Genomic DNA, 15818 nt, shown 5'->3' with positions numbered 1-15818 from the left:
GTACGGAGTTCCAACAGTGCATATCCCATTGTTCCTTAAACCAAATCTCGGACTGGTCACGGTAAATACAGAGTCTATCCTTCATGCCCATGTACTAGGTTGCTTACACCGGAACATTAACCGTATTTGATTTGTGCTTCCATATTATTAATATGCATGGAGCTGACTGATTACAATCCTGCTCTTCCTGTGCATTAATTTGACAGAAAACACAGACACAATTTTAGCTCCTGTAAACCATGTTTTATAAAGTCATAAACAGCTGTAGAGCCACGTATTTCAATAAAACTCCACAAATATAGAACAACTCACATATAACAAAAGCCATATGGCCCGACTTGATGTGAATATATTTAAAGTGCCCTGAGGAGTTTTCAGCCTTTCAAAACATAGCAAGGAGATGTGATGTGTGAGAAAAATTAAAGATTACATAAACTCCTTTTGTCTCACAAGAACACAAAGTACATCATGTATCTTTAAGGTCTTAGAAACATATACATTGAAGAATGTTCAGCTTGCGTCGCCAGGTTTATAAAATACACACAAAATTACTCTTTTGCAAGGACTTGAAGAAACAACTGAGGATGAGAGGTCACAGCGGTGTGGCCCAATAATGTGCTTTCACACTTGTTTTGTTGTAGTGATTTTGCCCCAAGTCCTTTTTTTTGTTTTTGGTCGGGTGTGAACACAGCAATCATCCTCCGATCTAGAACAAATCAGCCAACTGGTGAAAGAAGGTGGTCTTACCTCGCTTCCAACGTTCACAGTGAGAATACATACCCACAGACCGACAGGACAGCCCTTTATCATACATATCAGAGTGTGTCCTCTTATTCAGTGGGGTCTGACAGTTGCAGCAACACATCCAAATGTGTTTCCATGCATGGCCTTGGAATGAAGTTGTGAAACACTCCTAGTTCTCAGCAATGATAGAGCAAACATCTTTTAAAAAAAGTTATATATGCACAGACTTTTGATTATCCAGCATCTGAGTTTTTATGATTTTATTTAACATGCGCTAATCTAATTTTGCCAACTTCACAACCTCAGAAATAAATGCAGACCTCGGGCTGGGAATCACAGCTACATATTACACTAACAGGGTGTGCTAGCATGTGAAGTGTAATCTATACTTTGCTGCACAAAACCAGAAGTGAATGAGTGAATGCATAGACGTCTGTTTTTGGACAATATCGCATCCTCAGTCCACAACAGAGAGCAGCTCTGAATGTATGAAAAGCTCAACACTTTAAGTAGGTTGTTGTTTATATGAGCTGGTGGAACTACCTCTCCCTCGTGGCCTACAACTGTGTTGACAGTCAAACGGCCCACACCCAACATTTTTTAATAGAACAGGATTATAGCTAAGCCAGCTTTGCTAAAAATTCAAAACATATTACGCAACACTGAACCAGGCCATGGTATAAGTGAGACGAAACAACAAACATGTTGTACCTCTGATTCCTCGGGAGTTTGGATTAGTTTCTGTGGAAAAGACAAGTTTAGGTGAAGTTTGTTTCTTTTAGGTGTAGACTATTGTAGATTTTATGGGGGGAATCTCACATGTCAACCTGTCACCAGGTATCAAGTTGGACTGGCACATACTGGGATACAGAAGAAATTAAATCTTTCCACTTCTCTATTCCCCTATCTCTCTGTGACATTTCCACATCTGTAAAAGTTTTCTCATGTTAATAATATCAGTCAATTCCATTTGGTAACTTTGTCTCTGTGCTGTTGTTTGTTTTAGCAGTAATCAGCAAATTAGTTTCTGTTGCTTTAGTTAGTACCACTGATTATATACCTCAGAGGAAGGAACAATAATAAGAGATGAGGAACTTTGGAAACTTTTCCACATGAGACTGTGTTTGTGGTCAACATCTGTTGTTGACTTTTAAAACCTGTTCTGCTGCCAGCACTGACCAGCCGGCAGTCTGACTTTCAGTGCACCAGTGTGTTCAAGAAAAACAAAAAATCATCATCAAGTGTTCTGGTAAGTTATTTTCGTGCTGTTCTGTTTTGCTTGGCTCAAAACCATCACTATCTGCTTTGAACCTCACCCAGAAATATATATTTTTTTCTTGTATTCATCTACCTTATCTCTTTGCTTCTGTGCAAATGTCATTTTGAGCCATTCGTAGAAATAAAGTTAGTCTTGGAAGCATTTAACATTTTGGTATTTTATCGTCTCCAAACCATTTGTCCACCTTCCCTCTCTGCAAATCCTCTTCTTTTTTTTCGCCTGCAAAGAGGAGGACGACCTCCTCGGATCTGACGTGGCAGTTTTGGGAAAACAAATGCAGTCATGGTTTTCCAAGGAATACTGTATGTTGTCATGTTCAGAGTAACGGTGCGCGGATCCAGCTGTTGTGCTGTGGGATCTAGTGTTTATGTGTGGAAGAGTGTGTGGGCTGCAATTTCTTCTATCAGAGCAAGAGTGAACGAGTCAGTGTCATTTTCAGTTCTACAAACTATTGTGGCTCATAGGGTTCTTAAATAGGTGCATATTAATTAATTATGTAGTGACCGAAAAAGCTGTTCATTATTCAAGCCAGTAGAAGCTTTAAAAGCTGGCTAAAAACACTTCATTATCTATTTTACAGTGTGCAACACATGACATGCTTCTGTAAATGGTTATAGATAGTTCTAGTGATTTTAACCATAAAACCTATCTTTATGTGACAAGGCTCTACAATCATGCTAGCAAGTCTGTGAGGATCACATGCTTACAGTGTGCTGCTGTTAAATGGGTAAAATCTTCACTGTGTTCTTCATTTGCATTTATCTCTAATGACCTGTGGCTGATTACAAGGTCATTCATTTTGCAGTGCTGAACAGGACTGGACAGCCTGACATTAAGCTTCTGGGATCGGTAGCAAAAGAGACATTGGGATGGATTATCTTCTGATCAAGTGTCTACAAAATATTGTGGCAATCACAAAAAAGTTGCCAGTATTTAAGTCTGGATGAAAGTCATTAACAGATTGACCTCCATAAAGTCTGAACCCAAATATATTCAGCATAGTTACTGCTAGACTGAAAGTAGAACAGCTAGAGTAGAACAAACCTTCAGCTATGAGGCCCATCTCCTGTGGAACCAGGTCCCAGTCTGGCTTCGGGAGGCAGACAGCCTCTCTACTTTCAAGGTTAGGCTTAAGACTTGGCTTAAGACTCGATTTCGTAATTAACTTATTGATACAATTAGCACTGCTTTAGTCAGATATATGTATCATTGACAGATGTTTATCTCTTTCCTCCTGCTACTCTGTCCTGTCTCATTTTCTGTTTCTACCCGGCTAGCTTTGGGCAGATGGGTCCCTCCATATGAGCTGGGTTCTGCTTAAGGTTTCTTCCTGTTAAAAGGGACTTGTTGGCTTCGTGCCTGCTCTGGGGTTTCAGGCTGGGTTTTGTAAAGCATCCTGAGACAATGTGTCTTCTTACTGGCGCTATATAAATACAATTGAATTGAAATGATGAGCTCAGATCAGTTTTTTTGTTTCGTAGTATTTTTTTTTTTTCTTTAACAAAGTTCTTCAGTTAGCTTTTCATTATATCACACTTGAACCACTCTGTCCCTCTGTCTCTCTGCGGTGGCTGGTTACAGTAACTTTTGCTGTAGCAAGTGTCATTATGCAAACTTTATTGCTCAGTCTGCATAAAGCTTGTAGCGCTTCAACCATCACCTCTTCCACCTCCCACCTCGTTTCTCTTGGCATCTCGTGCTGAAGTTTTGGGCAACAGTTCAGCTGCTCTGAAGCCAACTACTCTTGCCTAAATATGAGCACATAATCTCCAGCTGGCATGCAACTGCTTTTTTACCTAGTTGGAGACTAAAATGCTCTATGTAATAGGTCAATACTCCGAATTTTGAAGTATCCAAGTGTGTGCCAGCCGAGAGCATCACCAACTGCTCATTTTCATACATGCTGCCAGAGTCATAGTTAGTTGGATTGTTTTTCTCAACTTCCTTGAATAAAAGGGGCACGTTTGGAAGTGGAAACCATAAATAAGGATCTAAGGATTTAACATTCCTTCTGCTTCAACTCAAAGAAAACCTTATCATGCATCGTGGGCTCTTCAGAAAAGATGACATAAGTTCTAGTCAGGAGTCAAGGAATATCGTCCCATCACGGAGCAGCAGCAAAAGAAACTGTCTATACTGAGATTTTGTTGTTGTCATATGCACACACATAGAAGGAATCTGTTCTCTTCCTTTAACCCAACCAAGTGAGCACATAGTGACCCAGAGAGTGCCCTGGGGAGTTTGTAGACACCTCGTCAATAGAGGTTATGGAACCAGTGAACTCATCGTCCCAAAACATACGTAACAGCTTTCAAACGCAATTTATCTCAGCATAGTTGTGTTTTTCTTGTAAATAGAGAAATTACATTAGCCCAAATGAGGACTTATTCAGTTTTATTATGACAGTTGTATTATGTTTCATGTGTGTCAAAGAACAGTCTTCTGATCACAAAGACTTCCAGAGAAGTACTTTCACTTAAATACTATTAATATGTAATAGTTAAAGTTTTTGCAAAATGTATTTGTGAAACAAAGAAGGTGTAGAAAGTCTTTTGGTCTCTAGATATCAATGAGTCCATTGTATCTGAGGACTGGAAGTCTGAAAAACAGTGTGAGGGATTGATTAGAAAGACATGAGATCACCAGACCTCTGTAACCTGCTCTTCACCCCTGATGATGCTTGTAGCTCCAGGCTACATTAGCAGGAACTGCTGAACACAATGGTTGACTGAACTGCTGAGAGGGAAATTGCTTTGTGAAGAGCAGTTCCAGGTTCGGACAAGTACGAACAAATATGTGGAATAAACATATCACTCTCCCAAGCTTCCAAAATATTTGAAATGATACTGTTTGGCACATGTTTGCGTCCCACTCTCTGAAAACAATGCTTGGTGAAAATGGTCTCCATAATGTCCTTGAAGGGGCCTCCATTCGTACACCACAGCTGCCTGAGACCTGGAATGTCACAGAGTCAGCCATGTAGGAGACAGGTGACAAACAGTACATCAGCGACTGTGCACACTTTTGACCTGCCTGCAGCAATCATCACATACAACAACTATAAATACTGACCAGAGAATGAACCAGAGGTCCCAGATGCTTCACTGTTTGCAAACTAAATAAGCAGAGCTTCCAATGACACAGTAAAGACGTATAAATGGAGTACAAGTTTCTGGCTCTGACTCTGGAGCGGTCTCACTTCAGATTAATGTTTAAGAAACTCTTCTTTCCAAAAGTATTTGCACTCAGAAACCTCATCAACTGTAATTGTTATTTATTCACTTGTAAGACAATCTCCTATAGTTTATTAATTTAAGTGTTTCGTTTCTATTGGGAATATTTTTACCTAAAAGCATCTTGCATTATGCCGTTTTTTTATTTTCAGTCTCCTAAAAGAGCTAAGCATGAGGGCAAATCATGCCTGTGTGTTTTCTCTAATGTTCATGGATTAGTTTTACATACATTTTAGTCTAATATCACTAATTTACAACTATTAAATTGCTTTTAATTAAACTGAATTAATCGATGAGTTCTGAGGCCATGTGGTTATAGAACAAATTGTCCAAAAAAATAGGCACACAATTAAACATCTGTGAATGCACTAGTAATGAATTCCTCGTGCTGGGCCTGTTGTCTGCCAGAAACATAGATTGAAGATATTTAAGCAACATACGTTTTGCATTCTGTAGGCTTTTATTAAGAGGCCGTCCTGCCAACCACTGTTGTTAACGCTCCTCATAAAGCAGTATAATGATTTACTTTACACATATTTTCCCATTCCCCGCCCGGGGGTCAGCAGCCAATGGCTTGTGAGAAGTTCCCAAGTGCTATTTAAGACGCAGCCAGTCCAAGGTGGCTCAGATATATCAGCGCAGTGCGCGCAACAGGACGCGCTGGATTAAGAAGGACCATATTCACTCCGGAGCTGCTGTGTGTGATTGATTGCACTCAACCGTTAAAGCCATTTTCTCTAAAAGGAATAAGCTGTAAAAGAAATGAAAGCGTGGAAAGTTCTGTTTCTGTACTTCGTGGTGTTGAAAGCAGCTGTGCAGTATGTGACGTCCCTGGAAGAAGAGCTCTCCGGTTCTATTTTTGGTGAGTTGCCAGTTTAACTTAATCCACATTTACGCTCACGCACATCTGCGGATTTCTCTGGGGGAGACGGTGTGCAGGTATTCACGGGGAGATTTCTCGTGTGAATCAAATTCGTTTTGAAATGTCTGCGCCGAGCCTTGTGCCGGGTGTGTGTAGTATCTTTATAACGTGGTATAGATCACGTGTCTATGACTAAACTCGGCTTTGTGCGCTTTGGCGAATACTCAACTCTCACTACTTTCATTCACTGTGGGAGTCAGGATGAACATGTTTGTTTTTCACTGAAACAAAGCCGACAGCTGACAGTGGAGCAACAAACTGGCGAAAACATCCAGGCCACTAAATGATCTCGACACGAACTAAGGGTTAATAACGTGCATATGTACTGATTATGTTTACAATATGAATCCTCAGACTTTTCAGACTTTTCACAATTTCAGCCTTGTAAATGTACTTACCTCCACCGCCCCACCCCCCCTCTCTGAAACCAGTAAGGCCCCCAGTGAGTTCAGTCAGCTGACTGTGTCAGGACCACTGAAACTTGGGCAGATTATAGTCAGTGAGGTGGAATGGACAAAGCTGGGAAAAAACCCTCCTGTGTTTCTATGGAGCTCAGTTCTGACCAAGTGAACCCCAGTAACCCCGGAGCACTGATCTTGTTCAAGGTAGAGGCTCATTTATTGAAGGGCCCCAAGGGGCCAGGGCTTATTGCATCCAGTCTGTCAGTTAGCTAGTCAAGCGTCTCGACTTCCCACCAAGAGTATTAGATAAGATTAATACATGCAGCAAAAACATCTGCCTTACAGAGGAGCGTCTTGTGCTCTTCTTAATTATTTGTTCAACAGAAAAATGTCCTCATAAATCATGCGGCTAACTTGCTGACCTTCTCTGTCAGGTAACTTACTCGACCCTCTGAAAGACTTGCTTGACCACAAGGATGAAGGCAATACAACCGTTGCCAGATTCTCCCTCCGCAAACCATCACATCCTGATGACGACCTGTGTTATGTCATCCCTGGCAAACCGGACTCCCTGGCAGCCTGCACCTTCAACAGCACCTCCAAAACCTTCCTAGTAATCCACGGATGGACGGTGAGCTTGTTGTGACCTGCCTCTGCGTTTTCAAAGCTCTTCACATCTTTGTTCACGGTGGCTTAGAAGAAGAACACCTGTGGCTAGAGGTGTTTTATTAGTTTCTGGCGCAACCATGTCTCGCCAAACTCGCATTAGTTTACTGACAAACAGCCTCATGGTGAAGTTATTCATAAAACTGCTGTTTTATATTCCAGAGTGTTAGTTTCAGGTGTATAACTTAGTTTAAGTTGAGTTGTCTGACTGTCCTTTCAACAGTTGAGTGGCATGTTTGAGAGCTGGGTGCCTAAGCTAGTATCAGCGCTGTACGACAGGGAGCAGACGGCCAATGTCATCGTGGTGGACTGGCTCAACTCGGCTCAGAATCACTATGTGGTCGCAGCTCAGAAGACCAAAGCAGTGGGAGAGGAGATCGCTCGCTTCATCGACTGGTTAGAGGTCAGTGGGCTCAAAGTTTCAATGCAGAATGCAGATTGTCTTTTTAACTGTTGAAATTAATTAATTCTCAAAAGGTCACGAATAAACTGTCGTAACATTTATTATTGTAATACTCTATAAAAATAGAGTACAGTACTGTCTTTAGTGGGAACCTTAGAAATGAAACCTTAATGGTGTGACGGCATATTTTATTTATGTGCCAACAGTCTCTCACATCTTGTTATTTTTAACTTGTACTTGAAAGGAAACCACCAACATGCCCCTTGAGAACATGCACCTGATTGGCTACAGCCTTGGGGCTCATGTGGCAGGGTTTGCTGGCAGCCATGCAACTAATAAAGTCGGAAGAATAACTGGTAAACAAAGTGGAGCATAATATTTTATACTACATCTTAAAAGATTTTTGCCAAGGCCGATTAACTCATTGGTTTGCTCCTCACTGCCTGAAGGTCTGGATCCTGCTGGCCCTGATTTTGAAGGCGAGCACGCACACAGACGCCTCTCTCCAGATGATGCTCACTTTGTGGACGTCCTGCACACCTTCACTCGCGGCTCCCTGGGTCTCAGCATCGGGATCCAGCAGCCCGTGGGCCACGTTGATATTTACCCCAACGGGGGCAGCTTCCAGCCTGGCTGCAACCTCAGAGGGGCCCTGGAAAAGATTGCTAACTTTGGGATATTTGGTAAACATCCTCTCTACTGCCTTTGCATGTTGAGAATCTGATTTCTCTCTTTATTTGTTAATCACTTAAGACAACTTGACAGGATTTTTTGACAGCAAAGGATACAGTTTTTAAATGGGGCAGCTGAAAGCCTCTTGACCTTTTTGGAATTTATAACCCAAGGTTCAGCCAGTGCATCGGATCATTAAACAACAATGTGTTTCTTTCATTTATTTAGTTTGTCCAACTGTATTCAGCCAAATACTGTAATCAAACCGAGACATTCACATTTCATTTCCCTCTTTAAGCTGCATGAGTTTAATCATCCTGTCCTCTTTCCTCGTCAGCCATCACCGATGCCGTAAAGTGCGAACACGAGCGCTCCATCCACCTGTTCATCGACTCTCTGCTGAACGAGCAGGAAGCAGCCAAGGCCTACAGATGTGGCAGCAATGACATGTTCGACCGCGGCATGTGTCTGAGCTGCCGCAAAAGCCGCTGCAACACAGTGGGCTACGACATCAGCAAGGTCCGCAGGCCCCGCAACGTTCAGATGTACACCAAGACACGAGCCTCCATGCCTTTCAGAGGTGAGCATTTGAACTCATCGCTGCTGAAAAGCATTGCCCCATTTAATTTTTTCTCACTCAATCAGAGCCAAGGAGCAAATGATATTGTGAAAACAAGGTCTTAATCCCCAAAAGCATCTTAGATAAAATGTGATTCAAAAGTTCCTGATTCTGGCCAATACAAAAGTCAGACCATGTGCAGCTTCTTAGTTTTGCTAAAACCTTTAAATCTGAACAGTAACTGTTTTATGACCTACATGGAAACTAAAAAATGTGACGTTCTGTTACTCTCTGTTACAGTTTACCACTATCAGCTGAAGATCCATTTCTCCAGTAAGGTGAACAACTCAGAGATGGAGCCTTCGCTTACTGTCTCCCTGTACGGAACCAAAGGAGAGGCTGAAAACCTGGAGCTTAAACTGTGAGTGAGCAGTTTGAAATATAAAAGAAAATTAGGGCGCTGTGACTTAAATTTGAAAGTTTTATGAGCTGATTTGTAGAAGTAAAAAAAAGGACGATAAGCAGTGATATAACAACACAGCAAAGTTGGCTCATTATTATATGTGGTTATATTGTGTTTTTTATGGTGCATGCTTTATGAGTCTTAAGGCTAAATAACATACATTAAATATTTGTGCGTCCTGCAGAAAGGAGAAACTTGTGACAAATAAAACACACTCATTCCTGCTGGTGACGGAAAAAGATATCGGTGACCTGCTGATGCTGAAGTTTAAGTGGGAGGAGACCAACGGCTGGTCTGCCTCTAACATGTTGAAGATGGTTTCCTCTTGGTGGTCGGGCTCAGACGGCGCTAACATGGAGGTTCACAAAATCCGCATCAGAGCTGGGGAGACTCAGCAAAAGTAAGTTGAACTGTAGAAACCAGTATTAGAAACACTTAATATTATATACACGAGAAATTAAACCGTAGAAATAAAAATGGCTAGAAGTGGAAGCCATAGCACTTCCTTATCCACAGAGGATGTATCCTAAGAATTCAGCTTACTGCCGATTTTACCTTGAAATGCAATTTGTTTTGGGCCAGATATTCATATGTCCTTCTTGACGAATTGTGTTCAGAATTTACCTGATTTACCTGAATAATCGGAAACTGGACACAACAAATGCCAATCAGTTAAAATTGTACTAGTTAGAAAACACTAGCATGCTAACACAAAGCTTAAACTGTTTTCTACATGTTTTACATGTTTGCTAAAGTTTTCAGAGGTGGATCGTGTAATAATATATTGTAGTATATGTAATTTTTTCTTCACAATTTTATAGTATCTGTCTTTGCACTTCCTTCATTAAGCCATCAATAAGTCATTAACTTGTTAAACTGTTAGCCTCTGTTGCCTAGCAGCAGTGTTCTCACAACTTACAGCTGATGTTACCATTTGAACACTAAGCACTTTGTGTGCACAATTTCCCATTTTTTAACACAGTCTCAAAAAGTGCCCGTAGTCTGTCTTGTTTAACTTGCGACCTTTTGACCAGACTTGGTTAAATTTTAATGTGTATCTCTTATAGGATGGTGTTCTGTGTAAAAGACCCTGATACCAAGGGCTTAACACAGGAGGTCACATTTGTACGATGCAAGGATGCATGGAGGACGAGCCCGAAACGGCGAGCATCAAAAAGGTGAGTTACGAAGTGTTTACTCAACATTATTAATTTGAAATCCCTGTTGAAGACAATAAATAATTATGAACTTTGCTTTGTTTCTAGATTAACTCTGAAGAACCACTGACCTCAAAAAGGATACACCCATTTTGTCCAAGTTTCAGCACTTACGCACGTAGATAATTTATACACCTGTACATTTTATACACCTGGATATTATTCTTATACTCCAAAACATTTATAGACTGTATATATCCACAGACTTATGTATGTTATTTAAGGCAATATATATGTCAATACTGTGTAATATTTTGTAAAAAGACGTTTTTGTGACACGTAACTGTAACTTCATTGTTGTACTGTGCCATTGCCTTTGGTGCACCTTAGTCAAAATTTGGCCAAATTCATGGTTATACTCAAAGTCAGCGAGGACACACTGAGAGGCCTGACTGGGTTTACCATGTTTGGTTCTGGAGGTACCGATTTCCTATTGTGTAGAGTAAAATGTAAAGGAACGACTGTGAAAGATAATGTTCTGCAGACTGGCACCTCAGTAAACGAGGGGAAAATAATTTTAAAGACGAATGTCTTTCGGTGTTTTAGGCAGCAGGGTGTGATTTATTTACCGTTATGTATTACCTTAATAAAGCACCACCCAACTGAGCATTCACCACTGTGGCTCTCAGCACTGTACATGGCTGAAGGACCTGCATCAGTGTGCCTTACTGTGAACGGTCGCCAGAAGTAAGCTGTTGCAAACTGACCTTTTGTTTCCGACTCAGTGTGCGTTGTTATTACAATTCTGTGAGTTTTTACTGAAGCATATGAAACTGCAAAAGCTATTGTTTTGAATGCTTAATGCTGCACCTCCGCAAGGTGATGTGTTACTTTGAAGATGTCACCTCGAAGAAGTGCCATTGTGTCTATTTTGTTGTGAGTATTTGATGCTCATTGTGAAGTAGAAGGCTAATGTTAATGTTTTCACATTTTTGTCATATATGTAAAAGAAATTTCTTCTGTATCTTCTGTGCATAATATATATATTTTCAATGAATACACATCTATTCATGGGTACAATTCCATTTCTGTGGGCAATATCTTAACCTCACCTCTTTTGAGATCGGTACTGTAATCATTGTGACTTCATTTCTACGTATTTCTTTAAAAAAAAAAAGTAGAAATGTCTTACTTTTGCACTGAGAACAGAGGTAGAGATCGCTAAACCCAGTTACTTGTACAGTAAATGCATGTAAATACATATAATAACATTTGTAGTGTTAAACTGTTAGCTAAAGATTTTTACCTTCGGATGTGCATTTCTGTAACCCTCTGTACATACTTGTAAATATATCTCTGTGTAAATTCTTTAATAAACCAAACCTGCTATGTAAGAGGTCATATTGACATGTGTTGTGGGACTGTGTTAGCAGAAAACATTCACCACTATCACTCGTATTTAACAAACGAAAGCCATTTGTTCCAGTTGTCATTTATTATTAACTGCGTGTTTGAGCCAAAGGGTTTTAACAACATAAACTCCCACATAGATGTTTTTGATATACAAGTGGAAAGTATTGTTCAATAATCCAAAATATGTGGTGGTGTTTCTTCACGTCCTTGCAGTTGTGACGCCAGTGTCTTTGGTTGACTGTGTCAAGGTAACCCCAGAGATGGACCGAATAAGGATACTTCTGTTTACAGTGTAAACAGGCAGCTGTAGATTTGACACACTTTGTATAAAAGGTGGGAAGCCACTGCCTTAATCTCTACGAACGTGCGTAATATGTATTTGTAATAGTAATCTGTAGTTGCATGTAGCTAAAGTTCTCAGATAAATAGAAAAAAAGTAGAACTAGTCAAAGAAAATTCCACATAATTACATTCACTGTACATATAGTACATGTAATTAAATAATGTGTGCTTGTAACCACTGGCAATTACTGTACTCCTTGTAAACACCAGTGCTCCCTCCAAAGGTCATTCAAGTGATCACCAGTTTACAGTTGTTGTCTATCCTCCTGTGATAACAGTGTTTCACTGTTGTGATTCTCATGAAGGAAGAAATTAATATTGTGAAATATGCTCAGTACATTAGCACACAAGTTCAAAAACAGCAATAACAAGGACACAGCAAGGATAAGGGTGGCTTTGAATGACTGTAAGTGTACTGCAACAGTATGTGGCTCCTCTAAGTAGGGATCTGCCCACAGTGGGCAGCAACAGTAAAATTTTCCACAACACATGCACGCCAGGAGACCCTTGCTGTCGCTCCTGTAAATATAAAGTGAGAACTCTGTAATGACAAGTAATGGCAGATGCATGATGACCTACAGAGGTATCAGTCAACAACAAGTGTGAGCAAATGTTTTCACCGGTCACCTGCAGAACGGTTTTAATTTGGAAGAAATATGGCAGAAGGACTCTCGTCAATGTGGTCTTGACGCGTTTCAGATATATAAAATCAATGTATATGTCGTCATGACAACACAGGTCACTCCAAGTCACGGGTGTTCAGAGTACGGCTGCAGAGGCAGACGGTGCAGCCCATAACTCCAGACAGCGTCAGGATGGCCAGCAGGATGGCCCACCAATGAGCCTGCAGAGAATATGCAAAAATATATTGATCTGTAATGACCTGCAATGATTATTATGCTTTTTCATTGACCTGGCCTCCAAATTCACTAGATCCAAACTGATCAAGTATCTTTGGGTTCATCCACAGAGGACCCCCACTAACAACATCCTGTTTTCAGACACCACAGGACACCCTCAGAAGACTCTGATGACTCACAACTGCACAGTATTTGGAAGCAGGTGTTAAACCTGCTCGGTGTAAGTTTACATTACAATGCAGCAAGTGACATTTAGCACTTCAGTTCAAATGACTTTTCAGAGAGAAATGCTATCTAGAAAACAAACTGTAGAGGAAACACAGCACAGACAAGACAAACTAGATGTAATTATTACAGAAATCAAGTAGTGTATCGTCATAGAAGACTTTGATCAGTTTTGCTGTGTCGGAGTTAATCGATGATAAATGCCATTGTACTTCCTGTTGATGCCCTGTTTTTAACTCACTGATGATTCATCCACATATTGTAGGCGCAGCAGTCTGTGATCAGCACAATACCTTGAAGTGGGCAAGAGATACGCTTTTAAATCCTGTGGGAAGTATAAATAGATTGATGTTATGTTTCTGTTCTGTTACAGAAAATGTAACTAGAGCACGTTCAGTACACTGTGAATTGGGTCACAGATACTTGACAAGTGAGGGTCACTCTTGTCTTCGCTGTAATGGACGACTAAAATCCTGAGACACTCTTAAAGCGAAATCAGCATTCCTGATTCTCCATGCTGCCATGACAAACTAAACCTTCAAAGGTGGCTACAACTGAAACACTGAACAGACAGACTGCTGAACATCAAGGAGGAAGTTAAACAAACACACTGAGCTGAGGATGTGACCTCAGGGCTCCTTCCTCGCAGATTTAAACTCAGTGTAATATTTGTCCAAATGACAACTGAAAAATCAATAAAATCTAAAAATATGCGTAAGCTGATACATGACTGAAATCCGGTGAAAACAGCAGTCAGACTTGCACTGTATTATGCGACAGTACGGCAACACACACATGAGTGACAGTTTGAAAGTGATGAATTAAGTTTCTAATCACACTAACACGGTTTGAGATGTTTTGCTAATTTGCATATTTCTCCCCTGTTTTATATCCAAAATGTTCAAGATTTTCGTAGGAGATAATGTTGCTCTACTTCGCCACCAGTGTTCGAGGTGTATCATTACATTCAGAGCCCCTTTAAAGTCAAAGTTGCGTAATAATTTCAGGGAAAACAGCCACATATGGTGAGAACTAGACATGGGTGAATGCAATGTAGAGAAAAGGGTCAAACAATCAGCAAAGTGATGTCAGTGTATCTCTCTGTGATTAGTTAACATCCTGTAAGCTAACATTAGCCTCTGTGATTTATATTGCTCAATTCATATTTAGTACGAGTTGGACATGCAACAACTTGGTGTCACTTTCACACAAATCATGGTCATTAGAGTTGCCTGGATTCCTTCCTTTAATCCCAACTTGGCGATCATAAAGCCTTTGAACTGCACCACTCACTATTGCATTTGCCAATCACAGTACTGTGTGTAGTTTTTCCTCCTTAATCTTCCTAATAGCAGAGAAAGACTGGCTCAGATCAGATCTGAACCTCACATCTGGACCCGGTATGGCAAACAGATGTTCCTGGGGCTTCAAATGCATAAAAGCCCTCTGAGACCATGGGTTATTGTGGATCCACAGGTCAGCAAAGATCATTCACAAGTAAGCCTTCTCACCTGTCAACCATCCATTTGGCCCAGACACGTTGAACACCAGTAAACTGAAAGTAGTTTTAGAATATGTCCGTGGTCTGATGACTTTATGTCATATCATGACAGTCATGTAAGCATGTCTAAATCTTTATTCTGAAATCCTTATTTTTTGCATTATCAAATGAATCAGAGGAAGAAACTACCTTCATCCACTCTGCCAAGTCGTCAAACTCATCCAGATTCAAAAACGAATTCTTCAGTCTGGCAATGGGGCCGTCTGCATCCAGGATGCGACACACATGGAATTTGTCGCAGTATCCTCGGTTCCCAGAGCACGGGGCACCCCCTACTAGGGGCAACGGTTTTCTCTGGAAGTGACGAGACAGTACAGACGAGGTGGTGCTGGCACACGTCTCAGGCTTATCTGCAGATACAGAGAAATTATATATATGCTCTTTATACTGTTTCTAGTCATGATCAGTGGCAAAGTAAATAACATACAAAAGCATATGAAAAGTCTGAGTGATTGAAGCCACTGTGATTGTGACTGTATTGTGCTTCATGAAAACAGCACTGGAGGTGGCTAAAAAAAAAAACAAATGTCAAAGGGTCACTCCAGTACAAATGAACACAGGTCACCGAGTGTAAACGCATTCCTCAGTAGGAGAGGACGGATGGGACGGTTACCAGGCTGCTGGCAGCACATGTGGCATTTCTCTTCCCTGGAGGCTCCTGGACAGTCACACTGCTGCAGACGGTGCTTCACACACACGGACTCAGCACAGACCTGCGCAGATAAGCAGAGTCTCGCATTAAGAGCAGGTCTTTATAACAACAGTGGGCCAGTAGAGCAAGAGCAGCAGGTTTATCTTCTACGTATGTGTTCAGAACATTGTTCATCTGCAGCATAAATCAAATGTTCATTTAGTTTCGGTTAAGGCTGAGAAGGTGAGACACCAATAACAAACGGAAGAAAAAACACAATTCTTAGC

At 40.8% G+C, this 15818-nt stretch overlaps 2 protein-coding genes across 2 annotated transcripts in view; one reads left to right on the top strand and one right to left on the bottom strand.

Moving 5' to 3' along the window:
- The first annotated feature begins 5878 nt into the window (after window positions 1-5878).
- Window positions 5879-11906, top strand: LOC125009766 (lipoprotein lipase). The gene is made up of 10 exons (XM_047587955.1): window positions 5879-6118; window positions 7014-7210; window positions 7469-7648; window positions 7893-8004; window positions 8098-8331; window positions 8658-8900; window positions 9180-9300; window positions 9527-9742; window positions 10410-10520; window positions 10608-11906. The coding sequence occupies exons 1-10, from the start codon at window positions 6019-6021 to the stop codon at window positions 10627-10629; spliced, it is 1536 nt and encodes a 511-aa protein (XP_047443911.1). The 5' UTR covers window positions 5879-6018; the 3' UTR covers window positions 10630-11906.
- Window positions 11907-11982: 76 nt separating this feature from the next.
- Window positions 11983-15818, bottom strand: part of si:ch1073-396h14.1 (disintegrin and metalloproteinase domain-containing protein 10) — a 28652-nt gene continuing 24816 nt past the window's right edge. The window contains exons 13-15 of the mRNA XM_047586263.1: window positions 15514-15613; window positions 15030-15250; window positions 11983-13098 (exon numbers count right to left, since the gene is read on the bottom strand). Of these exons, the coding sequence (XP_047442219.1) occupies window positions 12994-13098; window positions 15030-15250; window positions 15514-15613 (426 nt within the window). The 3' untranslated portion in view covers window positions 11983-12993. The remainder of the gene's footprint in view (window positions 13099-15029; window positions 15251-15513; window positions 15614-15818) is intronic.

Source organism: Mugil cephalus, chromosome 6 (assembly GCF_022458985.1).
Source record: "Mugil cephalus isolate CIBA_MC_2020 chromosome 6, CIBA_Mcephalus_1.1, whole genome shotgun sequence".
NCBI classification, from domain to species: Eukaryota; Metazoa; Chordata; class Actinopteri; order Mugiliformes; family Mugilidae; genus Mugil; species Mugil cephalus.
Note: the sequence above shows the minus strand (reverse complement) of the source record. Positions and strands in the feature narration are given on the sequence as shown.